The 25,510-nt window shown below is 52.8% G+C and overlaps 3 protein-coding genes across 5 annotated transcripts; 1 reads left to right on the plus strand and 2 right to left on the minus strand.

Annotated features, from left to right (window-relative positions):
* The first annotated feature begins 1,387 nt into the window (after positions 1-1,387).
* LOC108926435 (bcl-2-like protein 1) lies at positions 1,388-8,047 on the plus strand. 3 transcript variants are annotated; one of them, XM_018739098.2, is made up of 3 exons: positions 1,388-1,808; positions 3,248-3,936; positions 5,709-8,047. In XM_018739098.2, the coding sequence occupies exons 2-3, from the start codon at positions 3,406-3,408 to the stop codon at positions 5,850-5,852; spliced, it is 675 nt and encodes a 224-aa protein (XP_018594614.1). In that variant the 5' UTR covers positions 1,388-1,808; positions 3,248-3,405; the 3' UTR covers positions 5,853-8,047. The 3 variants fall into 3 exon arrangements, with proteins under 3 accessions (XP_018594614.1, XP_018594615.1, XP_018594616.1); XM_018739099.2 differs by lacking the exon at positions 1,388-1,808 and adding an exon at positions 2,049-2,439; XM_018739100.2 differs by lacking the exon at positions 1,388-1,808 and adding an exon at positions 2,049-2,439 and having other exon boundaries at positions 3,278-3,936.
* A 1,866-nt stretch (positions 8,048-9,913) lies between these two features.
* Positions 9,914-13,115, minus strand: LOC108926436 (troponin C, skeletal muscle). Its single transcript, XM_029252483.1, has 6 exons — positions 12,930-13,115; positions 11,465-11,519; positions 11,241-11,384; positions 11,038-11,152; positions 10,670-10,806; positions 9,914-10,348 (listed from the first exon to the last, which is right to left on the minus strand). The coding sequence occupies exons 1-6, from the start codon at positions 12,930-12,932 to the stop codon at positions 10,317-10,319; spliced, it is 486 nt and encodes a 161-aa protein (XP_029108316.1). The 5' UTR covers positions 12,933-13,115; the 3' UTR covers positions 9,914-10,316.
* Positions 13,116-18,995: 5,880 nt separating this feature from the next.
* Positions 18,996-25,366, minus strand: mylk2 (myosin light chain kinase 2). Its single transcript, XM_029251859.1, has 14 exons — positions 25,278-25,366; positions 25,006-25,190; positions 24,400-24,478; positions 23,828-24,076; positions 23,440-23,624; positions 22,630-22,735; positions 22,136-22,229; positions 21,760-21,869; positions 21,362-21,503; positions 21,213-21,283; positions 20,934-21,062; positions 20,702-20,854; positions 19,469-19,601; positions 18,996-19,343 (listed from the first exon to the last, which is right to left on the minus strand). Exons 1-14 carry the CDS (start codon positions 25,364-25,366, stop codon positions 19,263-19,265), a joined length of 1,806 nt encoding a protein of 601 aa, XP_029107692.1. The 3' UTR covers positions 18,996-19,262.
* Between the last annotated feature and the right edge of the window lie 144 nt (positions 25,367-25,510).

A 25,510-nucleotide genomic window follows, 5' to 3' on the forward strand; every position in this document is an offset into this window, starting at 1 on the left:
ACACACACCTTCATTATCCACACCTTGTTTGTTCAAGGTAGGGAGCATTGGACCACTGCCTGCTGCTTTTTTTAACATCGCGATTTTACTTCCGCCAGAATTTCCCATCAGTAGAGGGCAGAAAGAAGCCTATTGGTCAGTCTTATGTGCACCACAGGTCTCTTGTCCAATCAGAGAACTCTCAATTTTTCATTCTTGTCATTTCAAAGTATTAAATCCTGTAATATTCAATTTATATTTACAGAGCGTTCTTCTCACGCAGTGACACAGAACACTTGAACACAGGCATAAGGCAAGGAAACAAATACATGAGACAAAGAAACTACAGAAATAGCGTAATACATTATCAATGCTTTTATAAAGCTAAAAGTATGTCTATTGGCCATGGAGGAAAGGAACAAAAAACTCCCAACTGAAAGTCAAGGGAGAAAAAAAAAAAAACCTCTGGGGTCCAAGTGCCAGTAGCTGTCCCCCCCGCCCCGGGCAAATATATACAGTGTATGAATATAATACAGTATATGAATGAAAACGCTGGTCATTTGGTTTAAGTGCCAGTAGGGGGAGCAGCACATCTTGCACCACTGGAAAGCAGCAACCTGCTGGTGGCTGTGGGGCCCGTACAAGTCCTCCATGGTCACACCAGCGCGCTCTGTACCAGTGGTGCTACAGTATCTGGTGGTTCTTCATACATAGAACAGACGATGTAGCCTGTTAACAGGCTGCCATGAAACATGTACAGGGCCCCCGTTATAATATTTAGCTAACGCCTTTCGCCATGGTAACGTGTTTGAAGAATCCCATTGGCCGACAAGGGGAGCGGGGAGAGTTGGGGTGGGGTCTTGGGCCACATCACAGCAGCTGAGGTTAGTGGGATGCAGGACACCTTCAGGTTCAGATTCGAGGTCTCGGAATTGAGTCTGCACAGCCGCTTACCTGCAAAAACACAGTCGAGCGCAGCAGCTCTGGTGGAAAGGTGAGAAAGGACACCAAAGATGAGCGAGGTCAGCAACCTCAGCATCTCGGCTATTCGCTCAGGTTGCTCATCAAAGCCCATTTACTGGTTATCCTTATATAACAGTTTGATAGCTGATGACAGACTTCAAAATCCAGCCATTGCAATACCCTTGGATAGTTACCATGGTAAGGGGGACTCAAACCCGCGTCCTTGGCCACTACGCCACCTGGTGGCCCACGCTCCACACAGAACGCTTGTCTTCTTTACCGATCGGGGATTTTTGTTTCTACTTTTTCCAGTGTTTTTAAAAACTTTTTCAAAGGCACCGACATTCCCTCCATAGCGCGCTGTGACCCCACCCCCTCAAGCCCCGCCCCTTCCCTTAAGCCACACCCCCAGTTACATTAGTATCAATTGGTCGTCGCGCCTTCCTTGGGCGGATGTCCGCGTGCTCAGCCGTTTCATTGGTACTGGTGCCACCGTGTGGCTCTGTCGGGCCTTGACAGAACTCAGAGCGGACGTACGGAAAGTGTCGCACACACGAAACTACGGCCAAGTGTCTGCAAATTCAGTTAATCTACAAAAACATCTTGAGCGACGAGGTCAGAGGTGGGACTTCGCGAACAAACATACAAACACGTTACGTCTATGGGAACACACGAGAATGCGCTATGCGTGTCCTGATTGGACACTGTAACTGGCTGTAGGCGGGACATCCGAGATCCTAACCAATCGGCGAGCCGTACTGCTAACCTTGCAGAGGCAGCAGGGGTGACGGACTGGGCGCAGGAGGCTGAGGGCTGACAATGCGATAAAAACTCGGAAATGCTGCTTCATGCGCACACCTTCTAATGTAAGTATTTGTTCCCATGTAAAGGTAAGATCGTTATGCAGGAGTCTGTTTGGTCAGAATGCTTTACATACCGTCTACATTAAATTAGGCTGCTGACAGAGTCATGTTTGTTGCGTAGACCTAGTAGTAGATACAGCGACGTGGCCAATTGTTTTTGTTAATTTACAAATGAAACGCACAGATGAAAATGCCCTTGTCTATGACAGAAAAGACTGAGAACCGTGCTGAGGATAAATTTCCGTCGTTGTGATACGTAGTATCAGTCTACAAAAGAACTCGTTTAGTCGAATTTACAGAACGAGTCATTTGATTTACCGGAAATTCGTCATCCTTCGCCAGAAAGACGTGTTGTTACGTTATAGCTACGTAACGTTGATTGTTTCGTAGGAAAGGGACGCGAAACGAATTGTATTCCTCCTTGAGCTTGTCCTTTTATTACGTAATTTACGGTGGGTCTTGTTTGGAGAACGTCCAATCGCTGTGGACGGGGGCGGTGCCGGGCCTAGTCTGGGGTGACGTCACAACTGCTCGAATTATTTGCACGCGGGACGCTTTCAGCTGCGCACGTGATTGCTGTGAATGCGCTCGGACCCGAGTCGGTTAACCGGCGCGCAGCGGGCTGCAGGCCCAGGTGAGGCAGCCGGTGCGCTTGTTTACATAAGAACGTGGTCAGGGAGCCAAGGGCTGTCACGCGCCGGTCCTTGTAATTAATAATAATAATAATTATTATTAGATAATAGGCGAGAAGAATTGCGCGTCGATGACTGAGGGTCGTGGTTGAACCGGGACCCCAGACCTGTTGTTTTCGTTTCTCTTCCGCTAAACGTGATTTGTTTCTGACAAGTTCTGTATGTGTTATTTAACAGTTTGGCGTTTTGATCCGAAGTAAATTTAAAATCATGTGCATAACTGAGCGATTTGTTCGCGGTTACTATGGGTAACCATGTTTATCGGAGACCTTTCTCCTATTGATCCAGGATACTTATCCTGAACAGAATCACAGATGCAGTAATCAGTTTGGTTGCTGACACAGTGAGTCACTATGAGAAAAGCATTGGGCAAATGAATGTTTTCCATTTCCATCGAACATACCGGAAACACTGGTTGTGAGGCAGGACACACACACACACTCTCTCTAATGGACAAGTTGCAGGCACCACCTGAAGCACATGTCTTGTGGGGGGAAACACACATGAACATGAGAACATGCAGACTCAGTACATGCCAAGCTGGATTAAAACACACTGGAGCTGTGTGGCACCAGTGCTACCTGCTATGCTGGTGTGCCACAGTGCCGCCATAGTACGGATGTTGTGTGTCACTTTTGTTCGCTGAAGGAGGTCGGTTTGCGAACTGAGGGGTGGCTCTGTTGGCGCCGCTTTCCTCTCCTGGGGTTCCTGGACTCAGCCGTAACGCAGCTCTCCTTCCGGTGCCCGCAGGGCTTCCATCGCCATTGCTGCTACTTTCAGGTGAATCAGTGGAAAGGCGACCGTGAGCGCGCCGTTGCGGCAGAGGGGACAGACATGGCACCCGGAGCGTGAGCACGGAGGGAGAGAGATATCGGGACGCGAGCGGCACTGCGGGACACGGCAGCAACATGTCCTACAGCAACAGAGAGCTGGTGGAGTTCTACGTCAGCTACAAGCTGGCCCAGAAGAACTACTCGTTTGCCCACTTCGTGCCGGAAAGGGCCCGCGAGGAGAATGAAGACCCGGGCACTACCGAGGTTGGGAGGGCTCGCACCAACGGCGCGGTGAGCAGGGGCGCCTCTCCTGGACCAGCGACGCTGCCGGAGCCCCGCTCTCGGGGCCTGCAGGCGGTGAAGGAAGCGCTGCGCGACTCTGCCAACGAGTTTGAGCTGCGCTACCAGCGCGCCTTCAGCGACTTGTCGTCACAGCTGCACATCACGCCCGGCACGGCGTACCAGAGCTTCGAGAGCGTCATGAACGAGGTGTTCCGCGACGGCGTCAACTGGGGCCGCATCGTAGGGCTTTTTGCCTTCGGGGGAGCACTTTGCGTCGAGTGCGTTGAGAAGGAGATGAGCCACTTGGTGGCCCGCATCATGGACTGGATGACGGTCTACTTGGACAACCACATCCAGCCCTGGATCCAGAGCCAAGGAGGATGGGTGAGTGGCAGCTGTGGTGAACGCCGGCGTGTTTGGTCGGGATGCACCTCGTTTGTAACTCGGCAAACCCGAAACACTGTAACAACACTGAGTCACTGTCAGCAGAAGTTTAACGATAGAAGGCCATCTTATCCACATGTGTGGTTCTATCAAAGTTTTGGATATAGACACACAAAACATCTTAATGACTGAAAATAAAAACCTGTCTCCGCAAATTCCTGTTCAGCACCGGTTCTTGGCTTATCCGTCCCATAAACGCATCCAGCTTTCCTCCCTCCCGCTGTCGTTGAGCACTGACGCTCAGACGGGACAGGAGCTGTAAACACTGTGGAGGGGAGGTGAATTACGGCGGTCCCATCGGCGCTCTTGTGCCCTTTGCTGCCGCCTACTGGACCGCCCAGTAAAGACAGGTCTCAGAAAGGTAAAGAAAACGCAGACAGACAGACAGACATAAGCTTGGAGATGTCAGTTTGCGTTCGTTCATTAATTTGCAGTTTGTAACGCAAGGAGCCCCTGTGTTCTGCTAAGTGACAGCGATGGTCTCCAGCGGTGGTTCCTCTGCTCTGTGCTCCTCCTGCCAGAAGGCGATGAATATTCCTTGCATTGCGCTTTCGTTTTTCACTTATGGGCCCGATGCCACCTGTACACCTTTCCCAAAGCACTGAGCTCAGCATGGGACTCAGGCTTTCTGTCTGCTGCTGGGGAGGAGCTCGAGGGCAGCAGGTGGCGCTTTGGTGAGGGGCTCTGCACCTTGGCGTTCTCTCGAAAAAGTAGGGAAATGCCTCTGCTGGGCAACTGGGCAAAGTGCTGTGAAAGGGAAGCGTGAAGTGGTGGAATGATGGTGCTTTAGTGGGCGTGTGGGGCACGTGGCCGCGCTTTACCGTGTTGTACTGCGCTGCTGGCAGCGAGCCGCAGGGCCTCGCTGAGCCTCTCCAGATCTGGGTCTCGATAGTGGACTCCTGGAGCCTTTCAGGAAGTGTGCAGATCAGGGCACCGCCCATCACTCATCCCCCCCCTCCCATCCTGTCCTCAATGCTCTCTGTCCCATGGAGCTCCTGTTGAATTACAGACCCCCTGTGTCCATGGAAGTGGGTCACTCTGTGTGCTGCGCGCCTCTGTTCACATGTATTCCTGGACGCCCTTGGATATGAAACGCTGAGCCGCACAACTTGTGTCCCCGACCGCACGCTGCTCGCTGTGACTCCGCCCACTGCAGTTCAATGGGTGGAGAGGTTGACGTGTGGACCGGTCCATAGTCGGGGCAGCTGTGGGTGGGGTCACTCGGCGGGGACAGGAAGTTCATGGTGCGGGAACAATGGTTTGTGTCATGGTGCTGAGTAGCTGGAATGTGGCCGCCAGGGCGCCGCGCCCATCCTGGAGAATAAATAAACATGGTAAACGTTAGTGGGTGGGGTGTAAATGGGAGAGGAGGCAGATACGGGAAGGTCCCACCATAGCTACGTTACTGAGTTTAATGTAGATCTGAGGGAAGGAAGTGCTGTGGCATCCCGTTGTGTTTACTTGCGACTCCGACGAGTCCAGGTGACTGGAAGACCCACCCCAAGTCGGCCCCTAACTCCACCTCTGAGAGTCAGTCGTGGGGGAGCTGAGGAATGTCCCCAATGTAAGGGCAAGGCGGTTCAGGACGGCGGAACCTGTAGAATGCTCTACGTGTCCACTCAAGTGGACAGTGTCGAAGTTTGGCTCCTGATGACTATTTTGTGCCGAGAAGTTTGTGTGTGGGCGTGCGTTCACCTCTCTGTCCCCCGCAGGACCGCTTTGCCGAGATCTTTGGGAACGACGCGGCGGCGGAGAGCAGGCGGTGGCGGGAGAACGTCTCCTGGTGGCTCATGGCCGGCCTCGTGCTGTTTGTCGGTGCCGTGCTCGGCTCCATCGTCGCCAAGAGGTGCCAGTGACCTGCGAAGAGCCCTCCCCCCCCCCCCCCCCCCCCCCCCCGCCAGCACACCTTCGGAGGTGTGTTGCCATGGTTGTGTGGGTCCAGCCGCGTCCATCTGCAACGCGTTGTTTGTCCAACCTCTGTCGCACATCCCTCTGCCTGTGTCCACTGCGAAAGGCCCCTCTCTCTCGTCTTTCTCTGCGCGTGCTCTGCATCCCCCAGCCAGGAGGGGGCGCTACTCACCTTACTGCTTTAGTGTGGGGCTGCAGCGGGGGGTGGGGGTCTGCAGCTCTTGTACAGTTTTACTTTTTGAGCTTTACTGGCCAATAGTAGCAACTCACGTGCGTGTGCGTGTGTGTGTGTCTGTGTGAGAGAGAGAAAGAGAGGGGGAGGGGGAGGGATTATTCCTGCCTGTGTGTCAAGCAGGCTGCGCTCTGTGTCCTAATGTCCTCGTTTTGTTTTTAATATTTAAAGTGTTTGTTTTTGCCATCATCATTACTTTGAAACAATTCTAATGAATATTATTTTCTTTTTAATAAAAAGATATTTTGTTACCTCCTAATTTTTTAAGGAAACCTTTTCCTCATTTGGCTCCGAGGAGCATCCGGTGCCCACACACACAGCCTTGCGCTCGTGGACACGGGTTTTCCGGCCCACGGCACCGAGGAGCCACCATTTACCCCGCGTGTCGCTTTGACCGCATGTGACCAAAACTAACACTGACCAACCCCCCCCCCAACCTCCCACTGTTTTAGGGCGGAGCTTAAACGCCACAGCTGCTAGCTGCCGTCGTCTCGCGTGTGAGCGGGTACAGAAGAGCCAGCGTCGCTGGGACGGTCTGAATAAGTGTGTCCGTTAAGTGATGTGCCGGGTTTCATGGGAAGTGGAGTATGGAGTGTAGTACGTTTGAACTTCGTTTCCCATCAACCACCGGATGGCGCATCGGTCAACTTCTGCAGTCCAATAGCAGTGAACTGTCGCAGCTTTGCGAGAGCCGGTGCCACGGACAGAACACTAAAGGAGGGCGGAGGGAGTTCCCTCGTTTGGAAATGCGTTTGACGTAGCCGCGTTCTCGCGTTTGCCAAGAATTAAAGTACAACTTTGGGTCGGATGGCACCATTCGGTGCTCGCCAGAGTACAGTTATGGCAGTGCTGCTTCTTAGCTCACCGTGAAACAGAGTTATTACAGTTAAGCGTAACATCCAGCAAGCGCTGAGACTAACGGCGGCGAAAGGAGGATGCGCTCAGTTGCTGATTGGTAAGGGAGACGACTGGCAGCATCATGGCGGCGATGAGCAATGCTGCAGCATCCCATGGGCCTGAGTGAACATTGCAGTACCGCTAGTGTTCTGGCCGAGTTGAACACAGGTGTGTGTGTGTGTGTGTGTGTGTGTGTGTGTGTGTGTGTGTGTGTGTGTGTGTGTGTGTGTGTGGTCACCTTCCCTATGTTGAGAGGAAGAAACTCGTGCAGACTTTTTTGGGGGGGAGGTATTCGTCCTGAATTGAGGACATTTAGTGGACCCGAGTCTGCGGGAGGTCCCTCCGTCCAAGGCGAGGTGCGACGGCTCCGCTGTTGAGAGATCCGATCTGCCGTCGGCGCGGAGCCCACGCCCAGTTTTATCGCTCTGTAAATTATTTTAATTATTTTGTGTTTACCTGCCAAGTGACGTCGAGCTTCATCTCACACACAGGGTCCTTAACCTCGTCGGTCATCTACGTGTGCCACATGTGCCAACTGTCCTGCACCTTGGTTTCCGTGGAGATCCGAGCTGTGTGTGTGTGTGTGTGTGTGTGTGTGTGTGTGTGTGTGTGTGTGTGTGTACTGGGCAATGGCTTAAAAAATATAAAAAGCCCAAGAAAAGCAGAGCGTCCGAAAACGCGGTGTACACTAGTTAGGCGAAATGATCATTAGAATAGCTTGATTTAGCGACATTGAGATCCTTTAATGAAGAAAATGTTATTTAAGGTGTTGAGTGTGTAAAGCATCCTTCTCTTCCCTGTTGCCTTAAATTCCATTGTCTGATTTGAAGTGGATGTGTTCTTTACTGTGTTTGTTTTAGCGCAATGCAACAACAGATAGAGTATTTTTTTAAAGTTCTTTTCTTTCTAGTTTCATAAACTGTAAATGGATAATGGAAAAGGTGACAGTTTGATGTCTTAGAAGCCTGCATTCATGTCCAAAGTAATTCAGAAACTAATAAAAGTTCAACATTAGATTAACGTGTTTGGGCTCATTTATTCCATGTTTACACACAGTTGAGACTCTGGTTTTTGATTTTAATTTCCTGAGTATTGATATTTGCGCTGCTCTGATCGGACAGATGGGATTTGATTCTTTGTTTGGGTTTCAAACTGTTGAATCGTCTGATTTGGCAAATTCTGTATTTCAACATTGCTTCTCAAAAAAACGTGTGACCGTTCTCATCTCGTTCCTGCTCATCAGCAAGGTGAACACTGTGGAAGTGACTGTCTATCGCGAGGCCGAATCTTGTGGGAGGGCGCGGGTGGAGGACCGTCACCACTGGATGTCTTTACACACCGAGGGGCTCCTGGGAACGTGCCGGATCAGCACCGGGGAGCAGCCGGCGACACCGCCAAAGGTCACGGTTGTCGCGCCGTAGTCGCTCTCCCCCACGTCGCCATGGACTCATTTAGACGCCTTCGCACTTGCAGTGTTACCATGTTCCCAGGAACTGGGCTGAACGTCAGCGTTCCACATCCCACCGTCGCCAGAAACGGTCGAATCCCTTTGATCCACTTGAGTTTTTGAAAAGCCCACGAACCAGAGATGCGTTTCACACATTTGGAAACGCAATAAATATGTGAATAAAGCTTCTTTCTTCTTACCCCCAAATGGTGAATTCTACAATTTTTATTGGCACAATATTTTTTTTTTTTAAGTTTTATTTATAAAACGCATTGTTGCCCCAAAGATCCACACACTCGTTGAAACACAAAAATAAAGAATGCTGGTATTTATGTATTTTATTACTGTAAAGGTACTTCATAAATAGCGGTGGAATCTACAGCCATTCTTGTACATCAACACTTGATGTCGGAAAGTGTAAACAGCTTCTAAGCGGTGTAAAAGGAAAGGTCACATCGGACACTTCTCATTTCTGTTTCTTGCATGTTCAGTTTTGCAGGAATTTCCGTGAAACTTTGTGCTGGTGAGAAACACGAGCCACGTGGGTTGCGGCACTCGGCTCGCTTACCGTGGCTGTGGGTTCAAAGCCCGGCGGGAGTGCTGGTCCGCCCACGCCTAGCGGGAGGAGCAACCGAGGACACGACCCCAGTGCTGAGCTAGGGTGGTGTTTCACCCCGTGTTGGGGAAACATGGTGGAGGGGAGCACAGGGCATGGTGGGAAACAACTGTGTGTTTGAACAGAGAGAGCTGTGCTGCAAAATGGATGAGCTGTGGCTCACGCGAAACACAAGTGCAGTCTGTGTGTGTGTGTGTGTGCGTGCGCGCCCGCGTGTACGTACGTACGTACGTACACCCATCCTCCCGGGAACAGCTACAACACCGCTGCTTGCACGTGCCTCATATGGCTCCCATCCCAGGGAAAGTCATTGCGGCTGGTGGGCGGGGTTTCGAGACCACGCCTCCCAGCACATAAAGGATGCGCCAGACTGGAGGGGACGAGACCTCCAGCTATGACAGCCCAGCCGTGTGCCTGTACCGTGGACCGCAGGTTTCCGTGGGAACCAGGCGACGACCAGCCAATGCGAAGCAGTGTGGAGATGTGCTGACAGGCACCTGAACTGAGGTGTCGTGCCCTTCGCTACGCAGTGCAGGGAGCAGCAGCCGAGGACAGAGGAACGGTGGGGTCGGGGCGGGCACCGGATCACACAAGTGTACCAGCAAACCTCGGACACACAAATACACTTAAATTTTCATAATTAAGGAGGAGGCAAAGGGCTGAACGCAGAAACACAATCACCGCCCCGGAGCTGGCACGCACGCACGCACGCACGCGCACACACAGCGAACCCTAAGCAAACAGTCGCCAATCAAGTGTGCCGCATCCCAGCCCCCACACGTTTGAAACACATCAACAACATGACCAGGAGCCCGGATTTGTGAATCAGCGCCGGAAAGTGGTTTTATTTTAGAAGCTTTCTGTAAAAGGGCACAGCGTGACGGACACAGCAGCAGGTGCGCGGGGGGACAGCTGGGCACGGGGGGCCGGCGGGGGGCTAGATGCTCGTCCTGCAGGGGGATATTTATACACGCTCCCAGAAAGGTGCAGAGTGCCAGCGCGAGGTAGCGCCTTTACCGGCGAGGGCCGCACAGCCCGCCGTGTCACACGAGGTGTCAAGTGTCCCGTCGCTCGTCGCGGCTGCGGGGCCCGAGGGCGCGTGCGGACGCGAGAGCAGCTGTCGGGTCTCTGAGGGGGTCGATTTCCGAATGGCGAGGGGCACGAGGCCACAGAAAGAGTCCTTGGCAAGCAGAGGCATCGGGAAAGGAATGTTCGCCAGTCTACTGGATGTTCTCCATCATCTTGAGCCACTCTGCGGGTAAGAGGAGAGGAATCGGCATCGGCCGTCGGGGGCCATCGGGACCCAGCGCGACGGCACAGCGCCGTCACAGGTTCGAGCCGTTAGTCCGGGGTTAGAAGCCTTGCATGCAGCAGCTGCAGTTAAGGCGCTGGGTCCGAAAAGAGCCTCTAGCGCACAGAACCCTGGAATCAAATCGCCGAACTACAAAGTTAATGCAAGGGCAAGAAAGAAACACGTGTACAGCGTGTGCGTGTGTGTCGTGTGCGTCGGAGCGAGAGGGAAAGACCAGCTATGCGGAACCACGCACGCGTGTGCATGCCTCTCGTGACACACCATCAAAGTCGATCTTGCCGTCGTTGTTCTTGTCGCCGTCGGCCATGAGCTCGTCGATTTCCTCCTCGGTGACGGGCTCCCCGGAAGAGCGCAGGATCTCGCCAAACTCCTCCCTGTCGATGAAGCCATCACAGTTCCTGGGGAAAAACACAGAGAATCAGACACAGACTATGGAGATGGGGGGGCCTGCGCACGATCTGGATTTCCCTTAGACAAATTGAGTAGAAACAAAAATACCCCTGCGATGGACTGCAATTACCTTATCAGGACACGTGTAACCCTTCGATGGACTATCATACTGGAATATGTATAACCCTTTGAGTGATTCCAATTCCCGCAGCAGGCGGGACAAACGGTGGAGGACGTACTTGTCAAACATACGGAAGAACTCTGCCAGCTCCTCCTCGCTCTTCCCAGCCTGGTCCTCCTTGAGCTGCTGTACCATCATGACCAAGAACTCTTCGAAGTCGATGGTGCCGCTACCTGTCGGGGGTGGGGCATGCGGGGCATCATTTAGACACTTAAGTGGCGAGGAGCCCATCGAGAGAATCAGCAACGCCCGTCACCTCACCGTCCTCGTCCACCTCCTCGATGATGGCATCCAGCTCCTCTCTGGTGGGGTTCTGTCCCAGCATCCTCATGACAGTGCCCAACTCCTTGGTGCTGATGTCACCGCCACCGTCGGTGTCAAACATGTCGAAGGCGGCCTTAAACTCTGGGACGTGACAAAGACAGATGCGGCTCACGTTTTGCGTCTTTCTTCCAACCTCTACACGTTACGAGAAGGTCACTCACCAGCGATCATCTCCTCGCTCAGGAAGGAGCGGGCGTCGGCTTGCGCGTCGGTCGGCTTGGAAGGGAATGAGAGAACGGACACGGGTGAGGGAGGGGCAAAATTTGAAGGTAACGCAGTAACAAATCTGTTTCAGGGTCTGTTGTAACTGTGTCATAATGCTCAACATCACCACGGCAACATACTGCTTTGTTCAGTGACTGTAAACACAACCATGAATGTTGATGGCGGAGATTTTAGAGCCAATACCCCTTAGGAGGGAACTTGTGCTCGTTTCCTTGGAAACTCACCGAAAGTAACTAAGGAGCCGCATGGTGCCAGTGGCTCTCCAATGTCGCGCTAGTCAGCTACTCCAGGCTGTAACCCTATCGCCTGGCACGCACTCATGACGCCCTCTCGTCACCTCTGCCGTATGCACGTTCGTCATGCACGTTTTTGCTGCGCACCAGCAGCTTGTGGGATGAACACAAACGTCACATTTGTTGGCTCCTGTCAATTTGCTCGTGTTCGGGTTCTGCTGCTGCCCACCACACCGCGCCCCCTACAGGGGGGGTCTGCACCGCTGCAGGACGGTCCACTTTACCACCGTACGCAGCATTTCCACCGCTCGATCGAGACACTGAACCAGGCCGAGTGACAGAGTTTTGGGTGCGAACGGTGCCTACAGGACAGAAGCTGAGCAGGAAACACAAACAGCTCATTTTCCATCATTTCTGTATATAATCCTGGTGACAATAATTCCTCTAGATTCCTCCACTACAGAATCACAAATACAGCTGAACTGCAGCCCCCCGCAAAACACCTGCTGCCCCCACCTGTTTTTCCTGCACACCTGAAGCAGCGGAGCCACGCCCACCTGGCCACGCCCACTGCCACCCATTTAGGGACAGTCTCCTTGTGACAGCAGTTTGTCCACCGCGCTCGCCAACTCTCTCTCTCGCTCTCTCTCTCACACACACACACACACACACACACACAGCTGGCACACTGCCAATCCGAACACAGAAACGTGAGGAATTTTAATATAAAAACCTAATTCGCCTCAAAAATGTAACAGTCGTTTATCCACATCGCCAGTCACACAAACGCGCCTCGAACCACAAACTTTTCACACACACACACACACACACACACACACACACACACACACACAAACTCCTGGTGTCTCGCGCTGTCGTTTCCGTGGGAACACTGGATGCAGTGTTGCCACGGTAACGGAGGCGCTCTTTGCTACACCCGAGCGGAACCTGCGGATGACAGGGGTGGGCGATGGCGGGGGGTCGAGGGCGGAGAGCCGCCAAAAACACACACACACACACACACACACATTACCGTACGCACGTGCCGAGTCTTTGCTCGTCCACTGACCGCATGCATGCCCGTTCACGCGCCCGCATCATCACGCCCCAGCCTGCGGCTCTTTCCGAAGCCTGTTCCGCGCGAAACGCGCGCGCACGCCGTGCTTACCATGGTGCCTGGTTGCGGGGGGGCTTCTGGCTCACAGAGACACGGGCGAGCAGCGCGCGGCGGAGAACTGAGACACAGCGCACGAGTTCTGGGGTCGCGCGCCCCCCGCCTCCGCGTTATGTACCGTGCAACCTGAACGGAGTCCTGGAGCCCCCTGCGATTGGCCGGCAGCTCTACGAGGCTGGCCAATCGCGGCTCTGCCTACAACTGCCCCCCTCGCCCCCAGGCCGGAGCCGCGCGGGGGATCCTACGGCCCCGCCCACTCTATGTCCAAATTTAGCGAAAGGACACAACTGATGAGCTCAGTGACATTTATTAAAAAACAAAAAAAATCAGCGCGAGCGGCACCGCTCGGTAATTTTGGAAAGGGTTCAAATAAGAGGCCGAGAGCCGGTGGCCGGGGCCGGGGCCGGGTGAATAAGTGTGTGTGTGTGTGAGTGTGAGTGTGAGAGAGAAGCACAGAGAAATGAAAAAATATTAAATACATATATATAAAGTCTATGCAAATTAACCCTGCACTGAAACTGAAAATGTTATTGTAAAATATGAAACAGCTGTGGGGGAAACAAACTCACTGCAGAAAGGGAGAGAGTGTGTTTCAATTTAAAGAGTGTGTGTGTGTGTGTGTGTGTGTGTGTGTGTGTGTGGGTATATGGGTTTGAACATGAATTAGAGGAGGGAGAGGAGGGCTGGAGAGCCTTCCACAGGTGACGTGTGAAATGAGCTCCCTCTCATGAGCGTCGTGTCCACGGGCCACGGTGCCGGGTCACAAGGGGCATCGGCGGCGACTCGCACCCTCGCAGGAGGCTCCCGATGGCGACGGCTGTGCCGGTCACTGACGGTTTACCGTGAGCTACTGAAATGAGTCCGCTGGTCCTACAGCGCCAGTCCGGTGTGCGAGAACGTCCCGGCAGAGGCCGGCCTTCGTGCACTTTGTTCCGTCCCTCGGTGTGTTTGCTTGTTTGTTTGTTTGCACCATGTGAGTCCGGCTGGCCTCTTCCCCCCCGATCAGGTTTCCTCCAGTGATTTGGGGCACTTAAGTTTCATTTGCTGTGCGAAATACACGTCCCCTTGCTGCGCAAGCCAAAGGAAACACCTAGAAGCAGGTCGAAGAGCGGCCCCTCGCCACGGGCCTGCAAAACACACACTGCGCACACTGCGCACACTGCGCACACTGCTCACACTGCGCACACCACCTCCTCCCCTATAGAGCCACCATGTCACACCTGCGGACACACGCTGTGTGGTCAGTACCAGAGGACGCTGTGCCTCCAAGAGGAGCAGGTCCTGTCCAGTCCAGCCCTGTCTCCGTGCCACGTGTGCGTTCATGTAACAAGACCGCAACGCAACCCTTATTTCCTTTCGCACGGCCAACACGTCAACGGCTACGAGAGCATCTTGTTTACACCCGCGCTTCTCGCACCCACGTTTGGCTGGGGGACGGACACACTGCGCCACCACTCAGGAGCCTGGACTCCACAGAGGGAAAATAACTTCAGAAAATTTATTTACAGCCTCTTTTAATATATTGTTTGAACCTTCTGCCATTGTGTTGATGGAGTGTCTGTGCATACAGGAAGTCTCTGCATGGACTTCCTGTTTATGCCTGTATCGTACCCAACACTTTGCGGTTGTGGTCTAAAAGATGGTCAAAGCATCTGAACCCCGATAGCAACAGGACCCGATCACTCCCAGAAGCTCAGCAAGGGTTCCCCGTGTCTCTCGGAGCTGCTGAATCCCTCCTACGTTGAAGAAGGGTCTCGAACCCATCTCTTTGAGAGCCCCTGATCTCCTGACAGCTCCATAAATGAGTCCAACACCATATGCTATGAGTATCTATGGATTTGCTATTTCAATGTTACTTGTATAGGAGCTACTGGAGGGACGTGAACCAGCAACATGGTGGTGTCACACACACAAGCTGTGTGTGTGTTTAAAGCTTGACATGTGTTGAAGATGCACTTTGTTTACTTTGAGTTGTATGGCACTTTGGGGAAAAAGCTCTGAAAGATAAATGTAAATTTTACCAGCTCAGTGAACAGCCCACTATGTTCACCATCATTTACCCCACCGATCACATGAGGGCAGTGAATTCTAGAGAGTCAGACGATAGAACCACTTTGACATGTGCTGGAATATTCTACTTGTGATTTTACATCCATTGGCTCCACTTGTACCTGGCAAAGCCGACCCCCCCCCCCCCGATGTGCATACTGCTGTGTGAAGGTGTGTGTGCTCATCACTGCTGTCTCAGCACAGCTCCATACCTCTCACCTGTGCGTGTGCATGTGTTTACTCTCTGTCCCCCCAGTGTCTACATCCTCTCCTTTGGAACACTGTCTTTGGGGTTCAGAGTCCACATTGCCGCTGGTGCCCTACCCCCCATGCTCCCCAGACTCGTTGGGCCTGATTGACAGGTGCAGGTGCTCCTTGGCCCCTCCCCTCCCTTCCCATCTCGCTCTATTCATAGACATTCCCAAGAAAAGCAGGCAAGCGCCAGAGACCCTCCCAAGACATTTCACACTAAATAAGGAGAAAGGAGGCCAGCAGATGCCCCAGTCCAGGATCTCTGACCCCCCCCGACACCGGCAGATCACTGGCTGCACGCTGTTTACCATATTCATATTAAATTGACCCCTCTGCGGGAGCAGGAAAACAGACAAGGAGGGAGAGAAAGGCAGTGAAGCCCAACTGTGTGTGAAACTATGAGTCCCACATCATATTCGCACCGAAAACACTTCCGTGGGAAGAAAATGCATCCGAATTACCGTACAAGAACTCTCCACAATACCAGTTCTGATATTCATCTGACATCATTAATGTTTATCTGAGTACACTACAGCTTTGGCAGCATCTCCGTCCAAATCTCCACACCTCTGTCCTCATTTCCACATCTCCATCCCGTCTCCACACCTCCACACCTCCGTCCCCATCTCCACACCTCCGCCCTCATTTCCACATCTCCGTCCCCATCTCCACACCTCCGTCCCCATCTCCACACCTCCGTCCCCATCTCTACATCTCCGTTCCCATCTTTACACCTCTGTCCCCATCGCCACATCTTTGTCCCCATCTCCACATCTCCGTCCCCTTCTCCCTCCCCATTGCCAAATCTCCACACCTCTGTCCCCATCTCCACATCTTTGTCCCCATCTCCACATCTCCGTCCCCATCTCCCTCCCCATTGCCAAATCTCCACACCTCTGTCCCCATCTCCAGTTCCTCTATCAACTATAAAACTGTGTCAATGTGCATCAGTGGCATGAAAAATAAATGCAAAGAACACAAGTGTTAAAAGCGCACAAACTGCTGCTACGCTTTATAAAACCTTTATTAAGATGATGTTCGAGGTGACTTACAACGTGCGGTTTACACCGATTTACCCCTTTGTACAGCAAGATATTCTTACCGTGCTGTACAAATGACAGCTGGTAGTTCAGCGGTTTGGGATAAAGACTCGTGACCAGAAGGTTGTTGGATAGCGCTAACACCCAGCACGAGTCTAGAGTATCTGGATGAGGACTGGGGGCAACAGGTTGACTTTACTACAGAATACACACACACACATTTTCAGAACCGCTTGTCCCATACGGGGTCACGGAGCCTACCCGGCAACACAGGGCGTAAGGCCGGAGGGGGAGGGGACACACCCAGGACGGGACGCCAGTCCGTCGCAAGGTACCCCAAGCGGGACTCGAACCCCAGACCCACCGGACAGCAGGACTGCGGCCCAACCCACTGCGCCACCGCACCCCCTTACTACAGAATAACACATGCTATTTACCCTTCTGAACACTAATGTTGATGTGTTATTTAATGTTTTATAAACACTTGGGACTTTAAATGCTGTGTTGCCATGGTTACGGACATTGGTGTGCAACTCGAGAAAGGGATTGACATGGAAAATGAGAACCGCAGCGCCCCTCGGGGGGCAGTCGAGTCAACTACAGTGGCGCTGGGGGGTCGGGAACTGGTGGAGTGTGACATGATGGGCTCCGCAGTTATCGTCCTTCACACCAGTTAGTGTTTTCGTGTCTAAAGATCAGCGACAGATTAATCGCAGCACCACTCAGTGAGCTGGGAGGCCCTTGTAGTGGGCTCAGAACTGGCTGTATGAGAGAAAAGAGAGGGCACCCAAAAGCATTTTTGTTGCTGTTGTTTTGTTCCTCTCCGGGGGTGCGGTGGTGTGGTGGTGCAGTGGGTTGGACCACGGTCCTGCTGTCCGGTGGGTCTGGGGTTCAAGTCCCGCTTGGGGTGCCTTGCAACAGACTGGCGTCCTGTCCTGGGTGCATCCCCTCCCCCTCCGGCCTTACGCCCTGTATTACCGGGTAGGCTCCGCAACCCCGTATGGGACAAGCGGTTCTGAAAGTGTGTGTGTGTGTGTGTGTGTATGTGTGTGTGTTTGTTTACTCGTCTAGGGGTGTGGGGTGTATATTCTACGAGATGATAACAGGAAGACCAATGTTCCCTGGATCTATGGTGGAAGATCAGCTTCACTTAATATTCCGTATCCTTGGTGTGTGTGTGTTTTGTTCCTTTTGGTTGTTACAGAAAAGCTCCTCATTGACTAACGTGGTTGACTGACTAACTGCAGTTCCTCGGTACATCCTGTAGGGGGCGCCGGCGGCGATAATGAACCCCTGGTTCTGGCAAAAGGGTCAAAGGTCAAAGCAATAAAATTCTCCGCGGGAACCCGTTCCGCACTAATTGTCACTTAGCGGGTTGGTGAAACGGTTCAAAACCCTATAAATCATGTTGTAAAATGAGTACAAAGTGACTCATTGAATTTCGCAGCTCATATTTTTAAGTTTTGGAAAACATTAACCGTTGCTTTGTTTATATATTAGTTTAAGGTAATTCGGTTAAGATAAGTGGCTAATAGGCAGTTTGGGATGTGTTTATTACCTCACACAGCAGCAGGTGTGCTGTTGTGTTTGAGTTGTACTGGAAACAAGGAAGGAATTATTTCGGGGTTTGTGTAGAAGCCTTAGTTAGTGGGTAAAAATCATGTGCTGATGATGAGAGTAAATTCTCCCAGTATAATTCAGCCGCGCAACTGCACATTGAAGAAAGAGGGTAAAATGTAGTACAGGCGGTCCCCGAGTTACAACGGGGTTCCGTTCCAATAAGCCCGTCGTAAGTCGAAAATGCTTTTAATACACCTGACCTGTCGTAGCCTAGCATGCGTGCGATGGCCATTATAGGTTTTCCGCCTTCATGCTGGGCAGCTGTCTTGAGTTTCTCCTCTCCTTCTTCCCACCAGTAGCAGCAAACACAGATGGGTGTTTCGTAAACATGATAGATGCACAAAACATAACGTAAATAGAGGAGGGGATTTAAAAAAACAAACAAAAAAAACACCGGAAACACAGAGCACTGTAGAGTATAGATTTTGCACACTAGCGACCGCATGGCGGACTGGGAGATGGCGAACTCTGCCGCTGCCCAGCATCACGAGAAAGTATCGAAAAGAAAACAACAAAATTCTCGGTTCGTTTTCTGCTGATTGCGTATCGCTATCACACTGTCATAAAGTCAAAAAATAGTAAATCGGACCATCGTAACTCGGGGACCATCTGTAATTAAAGGTGCAGAATAATATTAATGCATGAAAATGTTGTATATGAGTGTTAAAGGCTGGTTGTGTTAAATGAAAATGTGGGGTTGATTATTGAACTGATTACTATTTTGTTAGATTCACCTTGTTTATACTGGAACTGTAAAAAGTAAAAGAAATAAGTTACTGCCAGAACTGTGTACATGCTAACCTGCATCTGGTCTCCTTATCACTTTGCAGTTCACTCCACCTCAGACGCCCTTGTCTGGGAGAGAGGTAACACTCTCAGAGTTGCTGCTTGAGACACATGTCTTTACTGGATTGGGAACATGATTGAATGACCCAGGAGGAGCTGGACTCTGCTGCTGTGGAGAGGAAAGTGGAGTCTGTCCTGCTCAACCTGCTGCCCCCATGACCCTGAGCAGGACAAGCAGTTTGAAGATGGGTGGATGGTTGGTTGGTTGGTTGGATGGATGGATGGATGGATGGATGGATGGATGGATTCTCTGGGCAAATTACAAACACAACAAATTAGAAGAAGAAACAAGTTCACACTGTACAATAACCTACTGGAACCAATGGTAACCCTAACCTATAACTTATAACAACCCTTTATAACGTAAACAGTCGTGATCCAAAATGTCTTGGGCTTTGGAACTCTTGAGGATGTGGTCAAGGCTTGGAGTGTTGTTCTCAGGGCTGGAACCCCGACTGCGAGCCAGCAGGTTTACAGGGGTCACCGCAAGGTGCGTCGCTCAAAGCTCAGCTCAGAGTCCTCAGATGCCCAGGGAGGTGAGAGAGCCGCAGCTGCTGATCTTCTTGAACCTGTTGGCAGCCGCCACCACAATGTAGTTTTTCTGTGAGGACAGACAGGTTCAGAGAGATCATGAATATGTTTTCTCCTAGATCGCTTCTGCAGGAGCTGCGTCACGGGAAGGAGCGTGTTGGGGCGTGAGACGGGCCTGCAGGAGAGCGCACCCACCTTCCAGAGCCTCCTAGCCATGTACTTCTTGAGCTGCACCTGCGACTTGAGCGTGATGTTGCTGCGCTTGGCCTTCTCCGAGATGTTGCAGAGCCACGGGTGCTTCAGACACTGACTCGCACTCAGGCGCCCGCTGCAGGCAGACACGGTACAAACCGCACATACGCACAGAGGACACACAGGTTACATGTGAACGCCCACATGTGTGGCTGGAGGAAATACGAAGGCACCAATAATTTGCACACTATGATCTTTGTGTTGCTGTTTTTCACTACAGAATTAATTGGATTTGTTTGCGCTGCTCCTGTCTGGTCTTCCAGCCCCCACCAGCAACTCTCAGCTGACCCAAAATTCTGTGGTATTAGTGGTGATTGATCTGCCAAAGTCTTTCCATGTTTCTCCTCCCCTTGTCTCGTCACATGGACCTCCTGTAGCTGCCTACATCAAGTCCAGCACTCTAGGTTTGGCCAATATATGTGAATGCAATGATCTTCAGGACCTGGAAACTTTAGGTTCTCAGTTTTATCCCCGGTGTAGTGGAACAAGCTCCCTGTGCCCCTCAGAGCTGCTGAATCCCTCCTGGATTGAAGAGGGGTCTCAAACTCATCTCTGTGAGAGGCACTTCTCTCCTGATCTCCTAACATCTCCATAAATGAGTCCAACACCATCTGCTCTGATTTTCTATGTATTTACTATTTGAATTTCACTTGTATGGGAGCTACTGGAGGGATGTGAACCAGCAACTTGGTGGTATCAGACACAAGCTGTGTGTCCATAGGATTGTGTATGTGTGTGTGTCTAAAGCTCTTTGTACTCTGATAGTACTTCACTGTGGAGAAAAGGATGTGATGAACGACAAATGTAAGTCTACAGTGAAATATGGAACCGTGTCAACTGACGTTTTTAAACGATGGAGAAGACCGTGGAATCTCCAGACCTTTGGTCATCCAAACACAGAACCCCCTGACCGCACATATGAGCACCGCCCTGCAGTTCTCGTACAGAGTCACTGCTCACAGACACCATGGTTTTCAAAGAGTCTTTTTGTTCCTCTTAGATGCATGGTGCTTTAAGAGGTGAGACGACACACAAGGTGGATCACACCTCGCCTTGAAGTCCAAACAAACTGGCGTCTTACGGAATATGGAGGAGAGAGGGGTTATGGTGGCACGGTCAAGCGCATCTATTTTTCCCACCGCTATGGAGGCTACGCACTCCATGAACCCAACTGACCTCCTCTCTCGAATAAGCAGGTTGGACACAAAGTCCTTGGCTTCATCGGAGACGTGTTCAAAGGCCTCGTCGTCGAAGGCCCAGTTGACGGTGAGCACGTTGTTCAGGGTCTCACTGTCGTCATCCCCCAAGAATGGGGACAGTCCGCTGAGGCTGCAGGGGTGTGGGTGAGGGTCAGCTCAGTCTGCGACTGTTTTTAGGACACAAAGAAATGCGAGTGTGACAGACTCACAGCATGTAGGTGACCACGCCTACTGTCCACATGTCCGTGGGGAAGGACACAAAGTCGAAGTTGACAATTTCCGGCGCCAGAAACTCAGGAGTCCCAAAGGAAACACGCAGCTTCTCCCGCGGCTTGTACCTCATGGGAGAGGGAGAGAAGGTGAACGAGGGGAACTTAAGTGGAGTCACAGCACACTGGGACTGACTGGTGGACAGATGACTGAGGAGCGAAGAAATTCAGGGAGGCGACGAAGTGACTACAGGAAGACTTGGAAAGGGAACGCGGTACCTCCTGGCGAGTCCAAAGTCAATGATCTTCACTTGGTGCCCAGTGCGGTTCACGCACAGGATGTTCTCGGGCTTGAAAAGGAGCCACAACAGCAGACGTTAGTGAGTGCGAGACCCAGCTGGCGATCGCAGGCCGAGATGAAGGCTCACCTTGAGGTCCAGGTGCAAGACGTACATCTGGTGCATGTACTGGATGGCCTGGCAGATCTGCTTCAGGAAGATGATGGCGTCTACCTCGGTGAGCGGAGAGCGTTCGTCCACAATCCTCTCGAAGAGCTCTCCTCCCTCCAAGCTGCAGCGAGAGTTTCCCAGGAGAGGCGGTCAGTGGGGCTCGGGGCTCCGCCTGTCCTGGGGAGCAGCGTCGGCCGGTTACACACGACCGAGGAGGGCTACGTGTGAGCCGCGGACATGCTTGTGGTCCCGGTCGGGTTCGCTAGTCGGTGCAACACGCGAACGCCCAACGTGTTACCTCCTCGCAGTGAGAACCTGCGGAGGACAGCGAGGGATGCGTATGTGTGTACGGCGATGCTGCGAAAAGGGATGCTTACTACTCCATGACGAGAACCACCTCGTTCTTGGACTCAAAGGCATCATAGAGCTGGATGATGTTGGCGTGGCTCAGCTGGTTCATCACCTGTATCTCGTTGAGCGCCATCTCCTGGCGGGACACAAGAGAGACAGGGCATGGAGTGAGTGGAGCTCAGAGCTGCGCTGCGGAAACACAGGGCAGGAGGAGATCACCGGAAAATGCGCACACAGACACACGCACGTGCGCACAGGGACGTTGACATTCAGAGTGAGCAGAGCAGCACACAAACTTTATTTGAAAAGCACGTCCGACTGAAAACTGCCGAATGGGACTCGGTTTGTTATTCCAGAACTTCCCACGGCATGCCGTTATGTTTGCGCAGCTCGGACACACACCTTCTCTTTCGCGCTGCGCGCTGCTATGACCTTCGCTGCCAGCTTCAGTCCAGATGCGTTCTCTGTACACTTGTGCACTCGGCCAAAGCGACCGCTGGAAATCAAACAGAGGTCGTGGTGTATGAAACACAACTGGATACGAGGACAAACAGGTCAGTGTCCTGGAGCTCACCTGTCTGCAGTGCTGCTCTGATATGGGTATGAAAAACCTGCTGTGTCACTCACTCTGGTCACAACAACAAACCGGGAGGATAGGCTCCGGACCACCGTGAGCCCGTGTAGCGCAAGCGCTTCGTGAAAATGGGGAAATAAACATGGACTCGGGACACTGGTGCACCATGGTCGCCCTGCTTGTTACATGTGGGACCTCACACAATGAACTTTGTTTACCTCCTTAAATCTGGTCGGGTTTGTTGTCTAAACTACAGCGAACCAGAACCCTGTGGAGAAGCGCTCGTCGGGACCCCCCAGGGATGTAGCAGGGTGTGGCGTACCCGCCCAGAACCCCCTGGGTGTCGATGCTGAGTGAGTCGCAGGGTCGACCGGGCCTCAGGGACACGATGCGATGAGGGAAGGGTGCTGGTCCTGGGGGGTCGTCATCTAGAAGACGGGGAAAAGTGAACTGCTGGTGAGCTGACATGCTCTGTTGCTATTGATAGGAGGTTAACACTCATGTGCAGTTCCTGCATAATGAGAATGGGGCCCATGTCCAGCTGAGCCCGTGTCCAGCAGCAGTGTTGTGTCGCTGACCACCTGACTGTCCTCACACACTGGCAGTGTTTCCTGGCCCTCCTGACCAACCGTTTTCCATCAGCTGTTCTTGGCCAAGCGCCTCATTTGGGCCAAGCCACCATTTCCGTCTCAAGCTGCGCAGTGATGCCGGCCAGGACCGACATGACGTTCCAGCCACCCTCCTCTGGACCATGGGGTCCAGGAGGTCTGGGAGGTGCGGAAGGTCCGGGATACTTCACGTTCTACAGGGATTAGAAGACTAAGTGTCCCCCCATTCCAGCATCCTTGTGGCCACTGCGTATTTTGGAGTTCAGGGCTGCCGTGCTGGTGCCATGTCAGCGGCTGTGTGATGTATTTCCCTTAAGAGGAAACGTTTATTACTGGACGCGCCCAGCTGTAGGTGGCAAGACTGCAGTCCAGAAGGTTACAGGTTAAATCCCTGCTGCAGGACCCAACAGAAGGTGGAAAATGTCAAGCACTGCAGCAGTTGCAGGTTTCCAAGGAGACAACTTGGGGTAAACCTTAGATGAGGCACCCCCCACCCCCCAGAGTGAATGTAGGTACTGCCGCACCTATGACCTTGTAGCAGGTTCTTGGCGGAGACCTGGGTCTGTCCTGGACCTCGGCACCACCGACAGGTGGACTGATCCAGATCTGTATGCCGGAGGCCTGTGGCTGTTGCCCCTGTGCCGTTGGACTCCCCGGACTTGCAGTGTCTGCCTTCACCAGAGGGTGCGCCACCTCTGGCTCCTGGATTCTACAGTGGGGATGGGATCCGTTTCTTAATATTGATGATAAAAAGTAGAGCAGTTTCAAGTTTTGGTTTAAAACACAAATGTTTCTTGATGTTCTGAGATGTACAAAGACTGTGTTCCATGTGCTCGTCGCCTTTGATCCCTGCTGGAGACCCCATGTGTGTGTGTGTGTGTGTCTGCCTGTCCACTGAGCTGTTCCCTTTACCTTTGCAAACTGAAAGCTCTGCCCTCCTTTGTTGCCTCGGAGACCGTCCCCCCCAGCAGCATTTCTGGGGCCAGGTTTGGGGCCCCGGGGGGCGTCGCTCTCAGTTCGTCAGGCCCGTGGTCTGTCAGCGCACTTCCCAACAGGGCCCTGTAGGTGGTGCTGCGCACGTGTGGTTCTTCCGTGTGATGGGTGCCGACCCGTAGTGTGTCCTTCTTCAGCCGTGTCTCTCCCGCCTCCTCTCTGCCCCCGCTGTATGGGGAATGTGCCAGGGCTGTGTCGCCGTTGGGTCGGAGCCCTGGCTCCCTGGGCTCACCCGTTGTGCCGGAGGGACTGAGCTCCGCCCCCAAGACAGCAGCTCCACCCCCCTCAGCTCCTGTGATAGGGGACACTGATGTTGTCCTCTACCGTCTGTTGCGTCTCATCTCACCAACAAGTGCCCGTTTTGCTTTACATTTTAGTGCTGAAAACAGAGGCTCAGCGATTCGAGATTTTTCATTTGTGACAAAAAGAAATTATTAGTCATTAATGGTCCCACATGTGCAGAGATGACGACAAAACAGCACTTTTCTTACCTTGTTCGGGGGCTGCGGAAGTACTGCGCTGCCCCGAGCCGCTCTGATTCCTGCCGACGCCCGAAGAACAGAGTGCGCCCTGGGGGGGGGGGATAATGCCTTGAACACAAAGCGTCCAACAATAACAGCTGAAACTAAACGAGACGAACGAGAGCAGAGAGGAAGGACAGCATCCTCGTTCACAGATGGGAAGAATTACCGTGTCTGCTGTACAAATGGGTAAATCAGAGTAAAAGCAAGCAATCCTACCACCTCACGGTGCCACGGAGAGAAGTGTCAGATCACAAACACAAATGTTGGGTTTGGCGCGATGTGACCTATGTAAGCGATGGTATTCTGGAATGCGAATGTTATTGCTTCACTTGGACCATGTGTCCATGCGCGCGGTGCCCACTCACTGTGACCCCAGGAGGGATGCCACAGCCCATCTTCCAGCCCAACATGTGCTTTCTTGACCGCGATGCCCCTGCGGTCCATACAGGCGTAAAGCTCTCAAGGGGGAGGTGTAAGCAGTTGGTACCTTTCCTTCTCGGAGAGGCGCTCCAAGAGCCGCGGGGGTCCCGGACGCCACGTCCTTCCCGGGCCCAGCCCGTGTCTTCGGCCTGCCTGCCCCCTCCCGGCTCAGCGGTGGCCACCGCTTCTCCTTCTTGGCCCCAGGTGGTCCCTGCTGGGGGTCCTTCATCCCCAGCAGCAGCTGCTCCAGGGAGTCCATGCGGCGGCTGTGCTCCTCCTGCATCTCTGCGTGTTTCCTGCAGACCCCGCACTGTGTGCAGCCACCGCGGGACAGCAGCCTGTCCAACCTGTCCAGCCTGTCCTCCAGCATTTGACCCAGAGCCCGCAAGCGCTGCTCGCAGGCGCGGTCCAGCCGGTCCAGGCGCTCATCCAGCGCATGGCTCAGCGCCTCCAGCCTCTCCTCCAGGGCTCTGGGTTGTGCTACGGCACTCAGGGGGCTCCTCGGCAAAGCCATGGCTGTTGGACTCACTGGAGCTCAGGGTGCTGGAGTGGGAGGAGCCACTTTGACTCCACTCACGTTGCACTCGGGGACAAGCGGCTCCCAGCCCATCGCATTCCCGCACTACCACCACCAGCTGGAACAGCACCTCCAAATATA

Source organism: Scleropages formosus, chromosome 5, assembly GCF_900964775.1.
Source record: "Scleropages formosus chromosome 5, fSclFor1.1, whole genome shotgun sequence".
NCBI lineage: Eukaryota > Metazoa > Chordata > Actinopteri > Osteoglossiformes > Osteoglossidae > Scleropages > Scleropages formosus.